At 39.5% G+C, this 22,622-nt stretch overlaps 1 protein-coding gene across 2 annotated transcripts in view; it reads right to left on the minus strand.

The window, feature by feature from the left end:
- The window catches only part of LOC126251452 (fatty acid hydroxylase domain-containing protein 2), a 208,826-nt gene that overhangs the window by 94,932 nt on the left and 91,272 nt on the right, over positions 1-22,622 (minus strand). For both annotated transcript variants that reach the window (XM_049951880.1, XM_049951881.1), the window contains exon 2: positions 5,030-5,204. In XM_049951880.1, the coding sequence (XP_049807837.1) occupies positions 5,030-5,204 (175 nt within the window). The remainder of the gene's footprint in view (positions 1-5,029; positions 5,205-22,622) is intronic.

Consider the following 22,622-nt stretch of genomic DNA (forward strand, 5'->3'; position numbering starts at 1 on the left):
AAGGCCTATCCACTGTGCCAACTTATAACTAAATCTGAGGGGGGTACGATGGGGAGGTTCCCTTGTAAGTGTAACACCACACACTTTTCAAAGAAACCTTGGATTACTACAGGTATTAAAGTGTCTTCAGAAAGAAAAAGAAAACTGTACGAGACAGCAAGAACTAGTAAAAATCCAGAAGTAGTTTCACACTATAAAAGTTATTGTAACATACTGAGAAAAGTTGTAAAGAAATCAAGAAATATGTATGTTAGAGAAGAAATTAACAACTCTGGCAATAAAATAAAATCAATATGGAATGTTGTTAGAAGGGAGACAGGAAAAGTAACCACTGGGGTATGTAGCATTACTGTTAAAGAGAATGAGACCATCCTAACCAACAGTACACATGTAGCTAATGTATTTAACTATTATTTCTTAAGTGTTGGAGAAAAAATTGGTGAGAATAGTTCAAAAGAAAAAGCTAGGCAGTACATGGAAGAGTCTGTTTTGAAAAAAATTATAGTCTGATTTAAAGTAGTTGTCACTTGACAGGCAACGTGCTGCAGGGCTCCCGCCACCAATAAACCAATGGCAGCCGGCGCTGTCGGCTGCCACTGCGTTGCCACTTCGCTCTGCCGAGCTGCCTGAGGCATTGTGCCAGCCAGTCCTCAGCGAGCCGTTGTAGACGTGCGGGTGAGAGATTTGAGTGACTTGTAGCTTCGCGTGTTTACGATGTCTGATGGAAGCAGTCGCAAGAGAGGGAGGCCGAGGCTGCACACTCCTCGTAAACCTCCAAAAAGTGGCGGACATGGCGTCGTTATACGCAGTCAGGCGCGTGAATACGTGTGTTCCTTAAGGGAGAATTTTGAGAGAGAGAGAGAGGGAGGCAGGAGGGCCTCTCGTTCCTTTGGATAAGGTGGTGGAGCGAACTGCAGCTGCTCTGCAAGTTAGCGAACGATCAGTAATAAGAATCTGCAAGGAGAAATTCACGAAAGAAGGCTCAAGTGAATCAACTAAATTGGAGACACCTGGGAAAAAGAGGCGACTGGAGAAGAGGGTCACAAAACTTGACTCTTTTCAGGAAGATGGCATTCGTCGTCAAATATACGCATTTTATTCGAGGAAGGAGTATCCAACACTCAAAAAACTACATGCTACCCTCACAGCGGCTGACCTGTTTCAGGGTAGTAAATCGTCTTTGTTACGAGTCGTGAAAATGTTAGGATTCCGCTATAAATCCATCTCTGGCAGAAAGTTACTAATGGAACGCCAAGATATTGCAGCCTGGCGATGCCGCTTTCTTAGAGAAATAGTGGGGACAAATTTTGATGATATCGTTTGGCTTGATGAAACGTGGGTGAATGCAGGACACAGTTTAAAAAAAGGCTGGACAGACGATACCATCAGCGGAAGTATGGCAGCTCCGATCGGCAGAGGAAAAAGGATAATTGTAGCACATGCCGGAAATTCAAAAGGTTTCATTCCAAATTATCTGCTACTATTCAGTTCAAATAAGACCTCCGACTACCACGAAGAGATGAACCACAATACTTTTGTGAAATGGTTTGAAGACTGTGTGCTCCAGAACTTAACAAGAAACTCTGTCATTGTTATGGATAACGCTCCTTATCATTCAGTAATACAAGACAAAGCACCCACAAAGGCAACGAGGAAAAACGACATTGTTAGCTGGTTACAGAAACATAAGGTGCAGTTCGACAGTAATTTTACAAGGGCAGAATTATTAGAACTTGTATCGCAACACAAGCCAAAGAAACCGATTTACATTGTGGATGAAGTAGCAAAAAAATACGGGCATAAAGTGCTCAGATTGCCTCCTTACCATTGCCATTTCAACGCAATAGAGCTGATTTGGGCTCAGGTTAAGCGGCATATTGCTGAAGAAAATAAGAAATACACATTAACCGAAGTGGAACGCCTTTTGAAAGAGGCAGTTGAAATTGTGACATCGGAAGACTGGCAGAAGGTAGTGCATCACGTGAAAGGAGTGATACAGGACGCATGGAACAATGAAGGTATCTTACAACAAAGTGTCGAAGACTTGATTATATCTGTCAATACGAGCAGCGACACGGATAGTTCCACTGACTCTGACTCTGAATTAAGCGGTGTTTTCGCATTGTCTGATTAGTGTGTAGTGTACTTACTGCCATTAAATAGTGTGTTTGTGAATTTATTTCGATTAATTCTTATTCTTGTTGTGAGACTAAGAAATACTGTGTGGCCAGCTCTCGACATCTCCATACGGTAAGTTAGACTGAATTTTAATTTTATTTCATTTTGTATATACACGAAGATGTTATTCAATGTGTGTAATAGTTTTCGAGATTTGCAATCTAAAGAAGAAAACTTTTCCGGACGCGAAAATTTCTCACACTTCAATAGTTAATGTAACAACGGCCCTAATTAAAATTAAGAAAAGATATTTGATTTGCTTACAGATACCACTGAGACCGATACTGTACGTAAATTTCAAAATATTTACATAATATGTATAGGAGATAGAGACTTTAACGTCATACTTGTTTCGGGTTCAGTACTGATAGGGTTGCTTAAAAATTCTGTTTTCAGAAATTTATATACAAGAAACGTGATGCACTACGAAAACTTTGAAGGATTCTTTGCCGAGTGCATTATTTTGTTAATGAATGGAAAAAAATATTTTGCTGTGACACCAATAGTTTTTCAATAATGACGTGATAAGTTAGAAGCTGTTTGCGAAATCGAGAATTTAAATGGTTTCAAACAAATTAACGTAACTCTTGTCCTAATTAAAATTAAGAATAGATATTTGACAGATTGAGAGACATTGTAGAGATATACATCATATGTGGGTTTGAAATTTTTTACTTACTTTTTGTAGAAGATACAGGCTTTAAAACGATTTTCTATCGCCGGGGGTAGCGATGCGCTGAGGCGGCTGCCTCCAGCCAGTACTTGACGTGACAACGCCGCAACTTCGCAGCGCAAACGTCAAGTGACAACTACTTTAAATCAGACTATAGTCAGATTAAGTTTCACCTAATGACCTCTTGTGAAATAAGTAAAATTAATAAATCTCTGAAAAATAAATATTCTGATGGAGTAGATGACATCTCTAATAAGATATTAAAACAATGTGGAGCAATTACAGCTGATGTTCTGAGTCACATATGTAATGCGTCACTAACTCAAGGTATTTTCCCAGACAGTTAAAATATGCCATTGTCAGGCCTCTCTACAGAAAGGGGGACACCACAGATGTCAATAATTATCTGCCAGTATCCTTGATTACAGCATTCTCAAAACTCTTCGAGAAAGTAATGTACTCAAGAGTGGTTAGCCATCTCAGCAGTAATGGGATACTTAGTAACTCACAGTTTGGATTTCAAAAATGCTGTTCCACTGAGACAGCAATTTACAATTTCACTGTCCACTGTCTTTAAACATTAAAATGTCACCAATAGGAATTTTCTGTGACTTGTCCAAAGCATTTAATTGTGTGAACCATGACATTATGTTATAGAAATTACAAATCTATGGTATAAATGGAATAGCATATGAGTGGTTAAGTCCTACCCATAGAACAGGAAGCAAAAAGTTTCCTTATATGGGTCAAGTGATTTAAATAAGTTTGCCACTTCACCTAACTGGGGTGAAATTACATTAGGTGTTCCACAGGGTTCAATCATGGGTCCCCCTCTGTTCTTGATATATGTGAACGACCTCCCTTCCTATTGAAACAGGAAGCTGAACTGACACTGTTTGCTGATGATACAAGCATCATTATTAATCCAGTAAAAGAAAGTCCAATTGAAAATGATAGAAATAAGGTCTTTGGAAAAGTCATTAATTGGTTCTTTGCAAATACACTTGCTCTAAACTTTGAAAAAACACAGTAAATCCAATTATCCGCTGCAAAAAGTACAGTTCCTTCAATAAATAAAACACATTAACAGAAGTCAGTAGACAGTGTAGGGCATACTAAGTTTTTGGGTGTACATGTAGATGAGAATCTTAATTGGAAAATTCATGTCTTGGATCTCCTAAAGCGGCTAGGTTCAGCAACTTTTGCAATCGGAATAATTGCCAATTTTGAGGATACAGAAATTAGGAAGCTAACATACTTTGCATACTTTCACTCTCCGATGTCATACGGAATAATATTTTGGGGTAACTCAACATTTAGACAAAGAGTATTCACTGCTCAAAAGAAAGTGGTTAGAATAATGTGTGGGGTTCATAGTTGCACATCTTGTAGGCAACTTTTTAAAAGATTGAGGATTCTTACAACAGCCTCACAATACATCTACTCACTAATGAAATTTGTTCTCAACAACATGGACCAGTTTAAAAACAACAGTGATATTCATGATTATAACACCAGAAAAAGAAAGACACACTATCCTTTGCTCAACCTACCTTTGGCACAGAATGGGGTAAAATATGCTGCTATAAAAATTTTCGACAAATTACCAGATGAAATAAGGTGTCTGACAGACAGCAGTAATGGCTTCAAAAATAAATTGAAATCATATCTCCTTGACAACTCCTCCTATACCATAGATGAATTCTTAAATAGGAATAAATAAAACTATAAATATAATATGTGCATTTTATGCCATTTAAGGGAATGGGGTAAACAATAGAAACATTAATCTTTAACTCTGTATTGTAATATAACTAACTAACTAACTTGTTTCATCTGATGTCAAACTCCTCTTGTCGCTTTTTTACTACTAGTTAAGCAGTTTTTTGCTGTATCACTAACAAAGTCTGTCTAATCCTCAGAAGTACTTAGCAAAGCAAATAAGAAGTAGTTAATTGCTAAAATTCTATGTATTTGTTTATAATTAACAGCTTCATTCTCAAAACGAATTATGTTACATAAGGTCTGTATAACAAAACACCAGCTTGGTTATTAGCCATCAGTCCTAAGCAGTGTAATTATCTGTGTTAAACAAACAAAAGCATGTACAAGTAACAGCATTAATGTCTTATAGTTATTTCACTCTCAAGTGACATAATGGAAGAAAAAGAATATTACCATGTTAGAGTGTTTCTAAAAGCGGCAAAACCGATGAGAGCAGAACTAATGACAAAAAGTACACTCCTCAGTGATGATAGAAGAGTTGGCTGTTGGCTTGACACAACCACTCCATTAGTAATATCCTTCTTGCTGTTCAGTAGTGACGGAGGCTGGAATTCAGTCATACTGTGACCTAAAAATGGGACAAAAAGTTAACAAACGGGAATATAAATGAACCATACATTTGTTAGTTTTTCCTATTTAAACATGACTAGCAGAGAAAATGACAAATATTCTGTATTATAGCATCATTGTTTTTCTTCATCCTGGCATTTTAGTGCTTTCAATACTCAATCAGAATGCAAACGTTATAAGGAGACATAATGACTGGTGAGTACTAACCTTCAGGAGAAAAAATTCTAATTCTTGTTGACAGACGTTTATTTATTTACTTTAGCCCTGAGAATATTATGCAGTACAATGTACAAATGATACAGGCCAAGTCATGAACATTAAAACACAAAAATGTGGCAGAGAATAAGCTATAGTAATAAAATTATATAAAACAGCTCATTAAAAATTATGTAAACTACCCTAGCCTAACTTAACCTACGAGAGGAGCGAGGATGTTTTATTGTATCTTATAAGTAGAGGAAGACATCAGGAAAATACTTAAGTGAAAGTACTCCTCTTGGTTAATGGTGTAAAAATATTGCCAGGAGTTAAACTGAATGCTAAGAAATTGGTCAGTTTTAGTGCCACAACCTAAATAAAATCAGTGCTGTGCAAAAGAAGCTTGGGAAGCTAGTGAAATGCTCAGGAAGAGAATCATTAAAATTAAAGGCAACAAAAAAAATGGCTCTGAGCACTATGGGACTCAACTGCTGAGGTTATTAGTCCCCTAGAACTTAGAACTAGTTAAACCTAACTAACCTAAGGACATCACAAACATCCATGCCCGAGGCAGGATTCGAACCTGAGACCGTAGCGGTCTTGCGGTTTCAGACTGCATCGCCTTTAACCGCACGGCCACTTCGGCCGGCGCTTAAAGGCAACAGTTAGAATATTTCACCAGAATGTTCAGTACACAAACAACAACACAGATGAATTAAAAGTTTTATTGGAGGAACATAAGAAAAACATTCTAGTAGTCACAGAAAATAGGGTATAAGGGAACCAAGTAGACATCTACAACTTGAAAAATTATGCAAACATGAACAGTTTGAGCAGAACATTGCATAAAAATCCTACAAATCAACTAAAGCCATCCAAAATACCACAAAATATACTAGGAAAGGGAGCTTGGAAGCTACAGCAGGGGAAATAAAAATTGCATGGAGATATGGTGTGTATTGGGCCTTTACCAATCACCAAATGGTGAAATAAAACTACTCTGAACAACTACAATATTCAACCAAGAGCTTTCAAAAACATATACTTATAACACGTCTTTCTCCCTACATTGAGCCGAGTCGACTGCCAGCTTTTTCCTGGCTCACGGTGAGAGTACAGGAGTGAGGTATGGGTTTATGGGTTGGGGTGAAAGATAGTGTGTGGCAGAAAGCAGGGAGGGGGTTGGGGGAGTGTCTAGCGGCTCCTGGGAGAGTGGGTAGCCATCTGTGGGCTAGCTAGGGGTGCAGGTAGAGGGGGATTTGAACATAGACACAAGGAAAAATGCAAACAACATTAAGACATTACTGGACTTACTGCATATTTACAACCACCAGAATAACTATGCCTAGTGAAACTACTATTGGTCACCTGCTACCAAATATTTCTTCATACTACAGTAATGCAGAAGTAAAACTCCACACTAGAGGATCATTTTGCAATCTTGATAGACATTAACATAAAGACAGATGGAAGTCAGCAGGAGATATGGGAGTGAAAAAGGTAGTAGATTTACTCACAAAACTTAATTCAATTAACAATGGTGTTAATGGCAGAAAAATAGGAAAATTATATGCAATGATGGAAATTTAATATGACCAATTCTTCTTCTTTTATTGAATTATTGTTATAATGCTACATGTTTTGTCAGCAAAATTCTGCTGCGCGTTTGCGCAACTCGTGTTCCAACTTTGGCTTGCATAAGTTTTGAGGTTGTGTGTGTTCGTAGAGTGTAGACAAACTTAAATATGACATGGGGAACGGAGAATAGTGTTCGCTTTTTGGATATCTATGCTTTGGATAGGTGTTTGTGGGATTTCAGTGATGCTAATTACAAAAATAGGCAACATATTGCTGCTCCTGAGACCTTCACGTGTGGTCAGAACATAGATAGTTTGACAATATCTGAGATGCAGGGCGACTGAATTATCCTGCAACATCCTTACAACTTATTCAGACTGTTTCTGACCACCCTGTATAGCTCTAGAAGATGAACTGATTAAAAAAAAAATAAAAAATAAAAAAAAAAAAATAATGTACATACCATGCCGAAAATTCCACATATAAACCATACCACTGCTTTTATCCCAGCAACTGATACATAAGTTTCAAACCTAATAAAGTAACTAAACGTCAACTATTCATCTGGCTTGGATGATGTCATATCTCATCTAAGGAATGTAGGGAAAGTATACTAAAACCCTTAACACATATGCTGAAGTGTGCAACAGAAGAAGATACATTTCCAGCAAGTAAATTAAAGCCAGTATTTAAGAAAGGAAACAGAGATGGCTTAGGAAACTAGAGGCCAATATCTTTGATCTCCACCTCTGCAAAAATCAATGAAATGCTGATAAAGAAAAATCAACAGATTTCGCTAAACATATTCGGAGTTCACTTGAAAGGCAACAGAAGACTTGAGGGACATTCATTCATGGACCTGTCTAAAGCAGTTTACTGCATGAATCATTCGAGGCTAATGGAGAACCTCTATTGGTATGGAATTTGAGGGAAATGCTATGACAAAGTCGAATCATACATAACGAATAAGAAACAATGCACAGATATCAGACGTACAAGTGGGGGGGGATATAATTAGTTACAGATTTGCGTTACAAATTATCAGACTTGGTGCATCACAAGGTTACATGCTTGGGCCAATACTATTTATTCTCTATGTAAATAATCTCATAATATATAAAGCAGAAACTTACAATGTATGCCAATTATGCTACAATTATATGTGCAGCTGAGATAAAGGAGGAGCTTGAAAAGGTAGCACTGCTAAATATTGAAACTGCACATAAATATCTAGTACAAAACAATCTTCATAAACCAAACAGAGCAAAATGTAGAACTCAAATATTAAATTAAATACAGAGGCAATTAAAGAAGGAAGCAGCACAAAAATTTTACAAACTACTGTAAATGAGCATTCAACATGTAGATGAACTCTGTAGAAAGATAAACACACAGATTTAATTCATGCACAAAACAGCAAAAGTTGTGGATGGTTAAGTCCTCAGGACAGTGTAATATGGACTTGTATCCCTTTAACTGTCCTACTCATTCCATATATGGGAAAGTGCACAAGCTAGCTACTTGAAAAGAATATTTAAAACCCAGAAAAGAACTGTAAAGTGTGTAGTGAAAATACCACCCAGACAGACTTGCATACAAGTAAGTAAAGAAGTATATGACCAAACAACAAGAGGAGAGGAAAATTATTATTAGGTGTAATTATTACACTCAAAGTGACCATGAGTGCTCCAAATGAAGCAGGCAAAAGGTTTTTAACAAGCTACCAAAATGCATTAAGGAAGAAAAGGAATCAATTAAAAGAATTCATTTGAAGGTGTATCTCACAGAGAAATCTATAAAGCGCAGATTGTCATTGTCACTCAATGAAACATGGTACACAGTGAAACATCCAATTTCATCTGTCTCTAGTAATATTTTTTCTTCGTTTTGATATCACTGTATGTTGGCTTTTATTAGAGACGTCTTTGACTGTAATGGTGGATAATTTGGTGAACTATATTCTGTTTTATATGTTATTGCATATTTTTGATAGAAATTACAATGAACATCTATTTATAAATTTAATATTTTCCATAATACATGCAGTTAACAGGGATTTGCTATTTTATGATCAAATACACACTTTCAACTATGCAATGACCAGTTTCAGAGATGGTAGATACATAGGTTATGTATCTTGAACAATTTTATGTTTATGTTGTCTTTAGTACACAGTGAAACACTTGTATACAATACACAGTGAACCACTGTAGACTCATGGATGCAGAGAAATTCAGGCTTATCACAGTTTATAAAGTTGCAGAATGTGCCGATGAAAAGTTTCTGAACACAGTGACACCAACAAATGTAACTTCTGGGTGTAGAAAATGTGGAATTTATCCACTTAATGTTAGCATCTTCTAGAAGTTGGATTTCCTTGTGTCTGTGGTTTCAGACCACTCTTTAAATTCTAATGGTGTGCCTAATCCAATAGAAACACTGGATTATTATGGATGCATGACCCCTCCAAACTTTGGAAGATGATATGCAAAATGTTGAGGCAGTCAGATGACGTTCATACACTGATAACAATAGCATCAGCAAATCCTGTATCTAACCAAAGGAGTTTCATGGTTTCCCAAAAGCACCTCATAAAAAAATAACACTCAAAAGGGGGAAGCATCATATTGACTTCAGCATCTGAGGAGGCAGCTATTGAGGGAAAAAAAAACTTTTGAGGATAAGGATAAAATTTAGAAGAAAAGATAACAGAAGTGTGAAGAGAGCGAATAAGCAGAAAACTAAGCATTATGAAAGTAAAAGGGCTTCAAGCAAAACTTATGAATAAAATGATAAAGATGAGCTGTCGTTCCACGGATCAGGGACTTTTATTCTACCTTCATCATTGCAAATGGCTACCAAGAGACTATAAAATTATATTCTCTGTCCAGTCAATTTTAGTAGACTTTATGTTCACTGGGCAAAACTTTTTGTATTTTAATGTCTGTAATTGTATTTAACATAGATGCTGAAGTCAATATGATGCTTCCCCCTTTTGAGTGTTATTTTTTTATGAGGTGCTTTTGGGAAACCATGAAACTCCTTTGGTGAGATACAGGATTTGCTGATGCTATTGTTATCAGTGTATGAACGTCATCTGACTGCCTCAACATTTTGCATAGATACTATGCATGGTACACAGTGAAATATTTGCACTGTCTTTTTAGGGCTCTAAGTTCATTTATTAATTAGCTGCCACATTATTTTTGTTGGCAATGAATTGTTCTTTTAAATAAATACAAAAATTTTGTTCTGTAAGAAATATTTTCTACAAAATCATCACAAATGCAATTTTTGTTTCACTGTGTACTACTCTCCCCTACAGTATGAGTGGGTATTAAATTCAGCATTAGTTGTTATACTGTAACAGAAAATACGTAATGACCTCATATGTAAAAATCTGAATGCTTGATGCTCTGCAACTTTAAGATATTTATTAAAGTACACCTTCTGAACATCATCATGAGCTGCATCTGATATGTTTATTTGCCAAATCGGTATTTGGGTGTATCACCAATCAGAGGCATTTAATTCAGAGGAACAAATAACTGTATGTGTGTCTACTTCTACAACATTACAATTGTATATATAATAGCAGAAACATAAGTCTACTTACATTATGTTATATGTAGCAATGACGTCTGTATCAGTTGTCAATTTTTTATGATGTTCAGATTGGTGTGCATCTAGAATGCAAACCACCAAGTGTACACCTAGAACTCAATCACAACCATATCTATGTTAAAATGATAGAATATTAAATCTATCCTATCCCATAGTACACAGGCTGTCAGGTATGTTGCTGCCATACTGAAGCATAAGTAAGCAGACTTAATTTTTTGCTATTATATATATATAGTTGTCATGTTGTAGAAATTGATGTACATATAGATGTTTGTTCCCTTGCATCAGATGGTACTGGTGATGGATTACACACCCGAATACAGTGTGCAGCTCTTAGTGTTTAGAAGATGTCCTCTAACAAACCTCATATGTGCCTATAAAGTGTAATGCAGTTTCCTTTATTGCACATTTATTGTATATACATTGTATTTAAGCCTTGGTGTAATGTAGCATGTGTGGTGTCACCGCTAGACACCACACTTGCTAGGTGGTAGCTTTAAATCGGCCGCGGTCCATTAGTACATGTCGGACCCGCGTGTCGCCACTGTGTGATCGCAGACCGAGCGCCACCACATGGCAGGTCTAGAGAGACGTACGAGCACTCGCCCCAGTTGTACGGACGACATTGCTAGCGACTACACGTACGAAGCCTTTCTCTCAATTGCTGAGAGACAGTTAGAATAGCCTTCAGCTAAGTCCATGGCTACGACCTAGCAAGGCGCCATTAACCATATCTGGAGAGAGTCTCACTTGTATTATCAAGAGAAATGTACCACAAAGAATTAAAGTTAAGTATACGAGAAGCTCCGTTCTTTCTTTATAGCATTCACTAAGTATCCGGTTTCAGACTTAACGCAAGACGGCGTGAGTTGACGCGTGCCCTTTCGGCTACTTCAGTGTGGCGTAGCTAGCTTGTTACGCCACAACAGTTTGGCGACGAGTGTAAACGTGTTCTTTCTAATTTGTACTAATTTGCTTGTGTCATGGCTTCGCCACACTCTCCAGATGTACTGTCCGAATTTTATCGCTTGCAGAATCAGCAGACACAGGCGTTATTGGATGCCCTTGGACAGCTCGTCCAGGGTCAACGTGCGCTGCAAACCGATGCGGCCGCCGCCGCTTCATCGCTACCGCAGCCACAACACGCAGTTGCACCACCGTTTCGTCCGTATAACGCGGACGACGAAAGCTGGACAGAATGGTCCCGACAATTTGGATTTCATCTCGCCGCCTACAGAATTCAAGGTAATGAGCGGCAGCCGTTTTTGCTTTCGTGTGTAGGTGTGTCCACCTACTGTGTGATAGTGAAATTGTTTCCCCGGCGCGACGTAGCAACTCTGTCCTACGAAGAAATTTTGTCGGCGTTAGATGCCTATTTCAAAGAAACAGTAAACGTCGTTGCAAAAAGGTATACGTTCTTTCGTACAAAACGTACGGCTGGTCAGACTAATAGGGAGTGGGTTGCAACTTTGCAAGGACTTACTAGGGATTGTGCATTTGAATGTGACTGTGGACTCCCTTATTCAGATACTATGGTGCGTGATGCAATAGCACAGAACGTTTCTAATGTTCGCATACGGGAACAGATTTTGAAACTAGTTAATCCCTCCCTTCAACAAGTGATAGACATATTGGATAGGCAAGACACACTTGACTTTGCTCAGGAATCATTTGAAACTTCGCCAGCACTGTGTCGCATTAACCGGCCTGCCGGGTGCACTGCGCGGACCTGTAAACAGCCTTCGCGCACGTCCGCACCGCCACGTGTCCCGCGAAAGCAAGCACATGCAGTGAAATCATGCCCGCGGTGTGCAACTAGACATTCGCGTGAGAATTGCCCGTTACGCCAAGCTATTTGCTTTTTCTGTAATAAGAAAGGGCATGTTCAAAGTGTTTGCCAGAAAAAGCTCCGATCAGACAATCACAACCATTCCAAGCCCTTTGCTTTGCGCCGGAATCGCATCAAGGACACACAGGCTCGGGAACCTTCGCCCATGGACATTCATGTAGTTAGTGCCACTCCGCCCAGTGTTCCTCTCGCTAACAGTGACTGTGTTCGTCCCACAAAGAGTGTGCGTCGACGTCGACGCAAATCCCGTCACGCCGCACGTGATTCTGTACCAGTTTCTGTTCACGTTGCACAAAACAGTCGCTCTTGTCGTCAGCAGGACAATAAACTTTTTGTAGATTTGGACTTTGCCGGACAAGTGATACCGTTCCAGCTCGATACCGGAGCTGCAGTTTCATTGCTCAATCACGCCACGTACAAACGACTGGGCGCACCTCCGTTGCGTGCCGCAAATGTTCAGCTCACGAGTTATTCAGGACAGAATATCCCTGTGTTAGGACAGTGCGGCCTTCTTGCAACATACAAGGGACAAACGAAACTTGTGTCTTTTTACGTTCTTCGTTCTTCTTCGGCAGTGAACTTGTTTGGTTTAGATTTATTTCAATTGTTTAACTTGTCTATCGTAAATCAGGTCCTATCAGTGACCCAGACTGTGCCTTCAGCCAGTGTTTCTAGTCTATGTGAAGAATTTGCAGACATTTTTGCACCGGGCCTTGGTTGCGCTACGAACTATGAAGCACATTTGGAACTAAAAGTGAATGCGCAACCGAAATTTTTCAGAGCGCGCAATGTTCCCCATGCATTGCGTGATGAGGTCGCCAACCGCTACGATATCTTGTATCGGTCCACTGCTAAGCACGGCAACGCTGATGCGTTGTCCCGTTTGCTTGTTGCTGAGGATAGAGCATTCGATTCTTCCGAACTTGCTTGCATGTTCATTGATGCGGAAACCGATGATGTGGTCGAATCGTTTCCGATTGATTTTCGTCGTGTAGCTACAGCCACAGCAGCTGACCCTGTCCTTGCTACCGTTTTGCGTTTTGTTGCTACGCAATGGCCCTTGTCAAAGTCATGGATCGAGGATTCGTTGGTTCGACGATTTTTTGCTCACAAGGAGAGACTTTTTGTACGACGTGGTGTTTTGTTGTTGCGTTCTGATAATGATCAGTCTAGGGTCGTGGTCCCGCGTTCGTTACAGTCCTCTGTCTTACGGCTCCTTCACCAAGGACATTGGGGTATAGTGCACACGAAACAACTTGCTCGTCAGCACTGTACTTGGCTCGGAATCGATGCTGCGATTACGAATAAGTGCTCTTCTTGCATGGCGTGTGCCGAACAACAATCCGCCCCACTGCGGAAATTCTTTGCATGGCCAAAAGCCACTTCCCCTTGGCAACGCTTACATATCGATTTTGCTGGTCCATTCTGGAATGCTCAATGGTTGGTTGTGGTCGATTCTTCAGTAATTTTCCTTTTGTTGTCCGGGTGTCTTCCACGACGTCATCTGCCACCATCCAAGCGTTATCTGCTATTTTTTGCATTGAAGGTCTTCCGCAGACTATTGTTTCCGACAATGGCCCACAATTCATGTCCGCCGAATTTCAGTCATTCTGCAAGGCCAATGGTATTCAACATCTGCCGTCCGCGCCGTTTTCGCCTCAGTCAAACGGTGCCGCTGAACGATTGGTCCGGACTTTCAAGTCACAGATGTTGAAGTTGAAAGAGTCGCATTCTCGGGAGGACGCATTGTTGCTCTTTTTGTCCTCGTATCGCTCTCAGCCCCGCGATGGTCGCTCGCCGGCTGAGTTGCTCCATGGTCGTCCTCATCGAACCTTGATGTCTTTGCTGCATCCGCCGCATCAGGTTCCTGTGCAGCGGCAGACTCCTGCTTTTGCTCCTGGCGACGTTTTGTTCTATCGCAACTATCGAGGTTCACGGCGTTGGCTCACAGGGCGCATTCTTCGCTGCCTCGGCCGCGCGATGTATTTGGTTTTGGGGGCCTCTGGTGAGGTGCGTCGGCATCTCAATCAGCTGCGCCTCTGTCGTCGCCTGGGTTCTGCCGCTCCCCGTCTGCTTTCAGCGACGGTGCCGTCCAGTCAGCGCCCTGGGGACCCATCTACTGGCTCGCCTCATCCCCAGGTGTTACCGACGCTGCCTTCCCTATTGCCTCATGGTGACATGCCGCCGCCGCCTGTTCTCCCACCGGCACCGCCCGCAGTGGACGCTTCACTGCAGCCGCCCAGCGCCTCCCTGGGTCACGCGCCGCCGATCGCTTCCCGTGACCAGCTGTCCTCCGCCATGGAACTCTTGCCCGCTCCGGCCCAGATGTCGTCATCGCGCGTCGGATCCCCCGACGCAATGGAGGTCGACCCTTCGGCCCCTCCTGTCTCATTACGGGCGCATACACCGCATGTTGACGTGCACCCTGGACTAGGTTTTCAGGCGTTTCCTAGCTCCCCTCGGACCGAATGGCCGGGTGCGGGTGGCACAGCCTTGCCTGTTGTTAGGCTCCCCACCTCATCGCATACGTCAACATGGGGTCCTCCCCACGGCGGGCGGAAGCCTTATAACACGACCATTCGCCGATTTGCGGGGGAGGAATGTGGTGTCACCGCTAGACACCACACTTGCTAGGTGGTAGCTTTAAATCGGCCGCGGTCCATTAGTACATGTCGGACCCGCGTGTCGCCACTGTGTGATCGCAGACCGAGCGCCACCACATGGCAGGTCTAGAGAGACGTACGAGCACTCGCCCCAGTTGTACGGATAACATTGCTAGCGACTACACGTACGAAGCCTTTCTCTCAATTGCCGAGAGACAGTTAGAATAGCCTTCAGCTAAGTCCATGGCTACGACCTAGCAAGGCGCCATTAACCATATCTGGAGAGAGTCTCACTTGTATTATCAAGAGAAATGTACCACAAAGAATTAAAGTTAAGTATACGAGAAGCTCCGTTCTTTCTTTATAGCATTCACTAAGTATCCGGTTTCAGACTTAACGCAAGACGGCGTGAGTTGACACGTGCCCTTTCGGCTACTTCAGTGTGGCGTAGCTAGCTTGTTACGCCACAACAGCATGGTACATGCAGTCATCACACAGATATTCATCAGTCTTACTCATTGTTATGATGCACCATATGCTCTCAGCTGAAAATTATCATCTAGAGACCATAAGCAGAGACTAAATAAACAAAAAAATTGAAAGCGGTTATTAGCATAATCTAAAGGAGACTTTCCTCACAGAAAATTATTTTTGTGACAAAGTAGATTCTAGTGGGATACAATATGTCTTGCTAATTCAGATGTTTCCTATTACACTTCCTCACAAGGCAAATAAGTGTGTGTAACCACTCATACTGCTCCTCTTTGTGTATGTTCTGTTTTCACTCTTAGAATGTTTTGCACTCTCTCTCTCTCTCTCTCTCTCTCTCTCTCTCTCTCTCTCTCTCTCTCTAAATCAGTCTGTGATTTGCTTTACTGACGTGTTAATCTTTCTATCAATTCCATCTCATATCTTGTTGCAGTGTTGTCAACAAGTAATTATATGACATAATCGAAGCCAGTTGTAGCTCAATAATCATTAGCTGGAATGCAAGAGAGAAGAAAAAACTGAACCAATAACCAATTGGAAATTAGGTGCACAACAGAAAACATACAGGAACAAAGTGGGTGTAACTGAAAATCTTAATGCAGGGGGGAAAAGAGCCTTTATTCAGTAGTGAGTGTCAAACTGTTGCAGACAATGAGTTGCATCATGAAAAATTGACTCATCTTACAATAAAGTTTAAGAGCCCAGCTTCCTGTATTCACCTCCATTACTCTGTGTTCTTACTATTCTCTTCCATTAAAGATCCCTTCTATCACCATTTAAATAACTCAGTCTGGATCTATCCTTTTTGCTGCTACGAAATATCCTCTCCCACAGTATTGTTATGAGGAGATGGTTATCTGTCATTCTTTACAGGCCAGCTACGTATCTGCAACTTTCTAAATCTAACAGTGTTTTCATATTCACAGTCATCATTTACTTGTTTCTTCATTTGTGCTCAGATGCTATTGATTGTTTTCAACAATGTGGCCGCATTTTTGATATTATTTTCTTTTTAAAATCATTTCAATTGCATTCATTTGCTTTTGTTAGCATTAAACAGTCCCATAAGAAATAATTAATTAGTCTTATTGGTGTTTTATAGACGTTCAGTTTCAGCATTCTATTAACTATTTTACTGTTTAAAGTCTTAAATTAGCAAAAAAAATTTTTTTTTTTTTTACCTTGGGTTCTGTCTTTATTTATGTCTGCCATAATTTTCTGAATGTCTCTTAGATAATCTAGATATTTTAATGTACTTAGAAATGCAATTTTTACAGACATTTAGTAAGTTAATTGTGCTGTATTCCTATACTATCAGTGTTACAGTCATAAATTTTGTTTTTGTTTCATTTGACTGGCTTCTGCCTCTGGTACAGCATTAAGTATAGCAAAATTACTATATGTTCGGCGCTGTAATTTATATTACTTTTTAACTACACTGAAAGTAATTGCCTTAAGTAGAAGTAATAGTTTGTTGAGCAGTATTTATACATCCATCCTTTTGTAAACAAAGCTTCTTTTAAAATAAATGTACACCTCCATTCATTATTATGTATTTATTCATTCTGAAGAACAATGTTACCTTCACAGATATATCCCAACTTCAAGTATCTTCAAAAAATTCTGATAAAGCTACTAGTGATAATACTTTTTTTTGTATGGTTTTGATGAACTGGATAGGAATCTAACAGAATGTAAGCACACTAAAATGGTTATTTCTCACAGTGAGGTTCCCAACAAAGTAGATAGGTAATAGCCCATCAGCCATTAACAACCTGTTATTAGATCCAAATACTTTTAATGACTTAGATGTAAAAGTAAATGGTCTGTTGAACCATCATGGTCAAATACTGATGGGAAAAGATGTTCTCAGTTAGGCTCATATCACAACAGAAAACTATTACTGAATCACAATTAATGACTTCGTCAATGTGTTTAGATATGTTCCCTGAACATATTATCACAGCATTTCAAGTTCTGTACTGAATTAAAATGTACAAAAATCATAGAAACTTAACTTTATAGTGTATTAATAATAAAATACCACTATACTTCTAAATGCTATTCACTTAAATGCCCTCTAAATTTAACCAAGTAAACTGGAAAGAAAGCTGCTTCTCTGGAAAAAGATACTACCTTCTCAGTTATACTGTACACCTGCTGTTTCTCTGCTATTACTATCTTAATCCAGTTGGGTGCAACTTTTTTCCCTTACAAAATTAACAGTTATATTACACACTGTTCTTTATCATATTCTGGTAGCTTAGTATTTGCTTGGTCATACTTATTTTTCAAAGAAATAGTTACCTACAGCTGTAAATCCAGAGTCCTCTTTACTAAATATTACTACTGACCATGCAGCTTTGCAATGTACAATGCTGTTTGTTATCTAGTAAACAGAATTTTTGAAGCCTTGATCTAGATATTCAGACAATTTACAGAAACAGTGGCTTGTGAACTATGTTTCTGATTTTTTTTTTAGTTAGCAGAATTTTCAAATTTCTTATTTTATGTTAGGTTTGATCTCATTGAATGCCTTTGCGCCAGAGTACACAGTTCCATTCTGAACATGAGACAAGGAGAAAAGTCTACACGTAAATTATTTTTGTATCTTGCAGTGCAATTGTGCAGATCACATTCCGTAGATATCGGACTTTTATTGTCACCGACAAAAACAATTAAGGTGTAAATTAACTGTGAAGCTGGTATAAGAATCCCACGATACTTAAAATGGGTTCTGCAAGATGTGGAGTTACCTATTTCATACAATATTCTCACTGCTGCTAAATAAATACTCTGAGAACACTGTCCCAGAAGATAATAACATAAGACAACAGCGAGTGAAAATATGCAAAAATAAGCCAACACCTTTGTCTTTAGGTGAACAATGTAAGAAGTCTCTAACTTGTTTTATCTATCTGACTAAAAATGTGTCCAAGCAAAATTATAGGACAAAACTGCACATGATGTAAGCACTTCAAATTCAAAGTTTATGAGTCTTTTAGGTTCAGCAGGACTTGAAATTGGATACACATGTCAGAAACTTTTCCACCAAAATATCAATAGTGTGCTATTGTATGGCTATACCAAAATTTAAAAGTGATCAAAAAGTGCTGCATTCATACTGTGCAGTATAAACCATTTTTAAGGGAATATTGCTCAGAGCAAAAATGTATTCAGAATGCAAAAGAGAGCAATGAGTATAATTTGTGGCCTTAACTTGGCTGTTCTATTAAGGTGTATGTTGCCTGAAAGTAAAATTCTTTTTCATTATTATTTTTTATATGAGAAATGTTTATGAAACTCATTGATTTTTTCTATAATTGCACGAGATACTTGTGATTCAAAACATTTTGGTTATTAAAATAGTTTTGTTCCAAAAGTTAACCATTACATATGTAGTGCTCAAGTCAATACGGCCAAAAAGAAATTTCATTCCTTTATCATCTGAAATCAACATATTTATGGGTTTTACTGCCTTCTCACACCCGTATGTTGTCAAAGATTTAATTGATCCATTATCAACAGCCAACTTGTTTTGAATTATTGTTCAAATGAAATCCTGCTGGCAGTGTGTTCTCTGGGTTACTTGACTGATGAAGTGCTGTAACTTAGTTTGTGAATAATGACTACGGCAAATAAATCATTAACTGGTGCCAAGACAAAAGCGAATGTAAATGTTTCAAACAGTGAAGACTCAGTTTCTGATTGTAAAGCTAAGATGATCAACAGTTCTAAAGCAAGGCTGCAGTGACTACTACAGTCAACATTGTGTCAGTAATACACAAACTATTCCTTCAAGAAACTGTACAACAGAATGGCAGTACACCCAATTCTGCAAAATAACCCTCTTGCTGCACCCAACATTATTAAGGCTTCAAGGTGTGCAGCTGACAGAATAACTGACATAGTAAGTTCATTTGAAGTAGTCTTCTATACAACTGAGAAGGAAGTTAATGGAGAGGAAAAATACTGAAGGTGAGTGAATTTATGGTCAACAATGGATAAATAATGACAGTGTTCTGTTTCAAGTGTATTCACACTGTTAATTCTTGCTGGTGTACATTGATTGTATGGGTGAGTAAACAAAAAGCTGCGGTACAGGGAACCAGGCCGAAAATGTTTTGGGTAACAGTGTTGTTATAAAAGTTCAGTAAAGTAGCATGAATTATGTACTCTCATAAGAAATCTAGTACAGAAGGAAGATAACACACTGTGAAATTTGCTGCACTGTGTAATATTTGGAAAAAAATGAGTAGAAGTAATTCCTAAATTACATACCTCTGGAGCAAAGGTGACTGTCTATAAACAACTGGTACAGAAAGTATATTGCAAGTAAACCATATGTGATCTTTGTTACAGTGAAACAACATATGTATTGAAAGTGGATATTTATGCAGACAAAGGAATGGGAGCATCACCATATGAAAATCAAGGTGCTTGATCTCATCAGTGAACTTAGAGGTCAGAATGTAACCTTTGACAATTTACTTACTTCTCAAGATCTGGTCAGCAGCTGCAAAAAAGGAAAGTAACACTTTTCGGAACTACATAGAGAAACTAGCCAGAACTTTCACAGAAAATACAAGAGAGGTAAATTTATAGTTTTGTCATTTTACTTCACAAATGACACTTCTCTGGTCAATGACATTTGAAAGAAAAACAAAAATGTCATGCTTAAGAGTATGATGCATCATGGTGGCTTGAGGACTACAATAAGTCCCAGTTGGAAGCATATAAACTGACAAGAAGAATGCTATTCTCAGAACTTGGACAACCACTCATACAGCAACATCAAGACCACATCATCTATGGTTGGATGAATAACAGAAAGTTGTCAAGAAAAACCCAAACTTGTAAGTACTATTGCAATCTTGGAATGATCTCACAACACAGAAAACTATAAAATGTGTGTGCTGTAATTCCTGACCAGCAAACATTGACAATAAGATGAAGTTGCTGTGTGGAAACTGTAAGAGACATATCTGTAAAACTTACATTACTTACTGGTGTCAAAATAGTTAACAATGAATAGCAATATTGTGTTGGAGATTCATATTATATACTTGCTATGTTTCTATGATGAACATCAACAAAAGCAAAACGAGGATAATGGAATGTAGTCGAATTAAGTCAGGTGATGCTGAGGGTATTAGATTAGGAAATGAGACGCTTAAAGTAGTAAAGGAGTTTTGCTATTTGGGGAGCAAAATAACTGATGATGGTCGAAGTAGAGAGGATATAAAATGTAGACTGGCAATGGCAAGGAAAGCGTTTCTGAAGAAGAGAAATTTGTTAACATTGAGTATAGATTTAAGTGTCAGGAAGTAGTTTCTGAAAGTATTTGTATGGAGTGTAGCCATGTATGGAAGTGAAACATGGACAATAAATAGTTTAGACAAGAAGAGAATAGAAGCTTTCGAAATGTGGTGCTACAGAAGAATGCTGAAGATTAGATGGGTAGATCACATAACTAATGAGGAGGTATTGAATAGAATTGGGGAGACGAGGAGTTTGTGGCACAACTTGACTAGAAGAAGGAATCGGTTGGTAGGACATGTTCCGAGGCATCAGGGGATCACAAATTTAGCATTGGAGGGCAGTGTGGAGGGTAAAAATCGTAGAGGGAGACCAAGAGATGTATACACTAAGCAGATTCAGAAGGATGTAGGTTGCAGTAAGTACTGGGAGATGAAGAAGCTTGCCCAGGATAGAGTAGCATGGAGAGCTGCATCAAACCAGTCTCAGGACTGAAGACCACAACAACAACAACAACAACAACAACAACATGTTACTATGCAAATCCATTGTGTAACACACATTTTAATAAAAATATAATTACTAAAAACAATTGTACACAGCTATTACGCTACATGGTAATTAAGTTTTACACACACACACACACACACACACACACACACACACACACACACACACACAAAATGTTTTGATCACCCCAGTTCCCAGAACTCCTGAAGATCTGAAGATAGGCATTGACTCTGGATACTGTATCACAGACACAGTCTCTTTGACTGTTCAGAATTGTCACTAAACCCACCCAAAGATGTAAATAAGCATGCATGAGCAGCGACTATTAGATGGAGGGGGTCCAACAGCCGATCAGTTCCAGTCATTCCACCAGGAAGGATGTACAAGGCTTGTGTTGTCTGTAGTTCAACCACGCATAGACGGTCAATACCACGGTTCGATCACGTCCGCATTGTTACTTTGTGCTAGTAAGGGCTCTCAACAAGGGCAGTGTCCAGGCATTTCAGAGTGAAATAAAGCGTTGTTGTTTGGACATGGAGGAGATACAGACAGACCAGAACTGACGATGACATGCCTCTCTCAGGCTACCCAAGGGCTACTACGGCAGTGGATGACCGCTACCTACGGATTATGCCTCTGAGGAACACTGACACAATGCCACCATGTTGAATAATGCTTTTTGTGTAGCACAGGATGTCGTGTTATAACTCAAACTGTGCACAATAGGCTGCATAACGTACAACTTCACTCCCGACGTCCACGGTGAGGTCCATCTTTGCAACCACGACAACATGCAGCATGGTGCAGATGGGCCCAACAACATGCTGAATGGAGTGCTCAGGATCGGCACCACATTGTCTTCACTGATGAGAGTCGCATATGCCCTCAAATGTTCAAATGTGTGTGAATTCGTAAGGGACCAAACTGCACAAGTCATCAGTCCCTAGACTTACACACTACTTAAACTAACTTATGCTAAGAACAGCACACACACACTCATGCCCGAGAGAGGACTTGAACCTCCAGCGGGCGGAGCCTTGCAATCTGTGACATGGTGCCTCAACCCGCAAAGCCACTCCACATGGCCCATATACCTTCAACCAGACAGTCATTGGGGACATGTTTAGAGGCAACCCGGTCAGGCTGAATGGCTTAGACACATTGTCCACAAGTGCAGCAAGGTTGAGGTTCCCTGCTGTTTTGGTGTGGCATTATGTGGGGCCAATGTACGCCACTGGTGGTCATAGAAGACGCTGTAATGGCTATACGATAAGTGAATGCCATCCTCTGACCAATACTGCAACCA

The sequence above is a fragment of the Schistocerca nitens genome, chromosome 4 (genome assembly GCF_023898315.1).
Source record: "Schistocerca nitens isolate TAMUIC-IGC-003100 chromosome 4, iqSchNite1.1, whole genome shotgun sequence".
NCBI lineage: Eukaryota > Metazoa > Arthropoda > Insecta > Orthoptera > Acrididae > Schistocerca > Schistocerca nitens.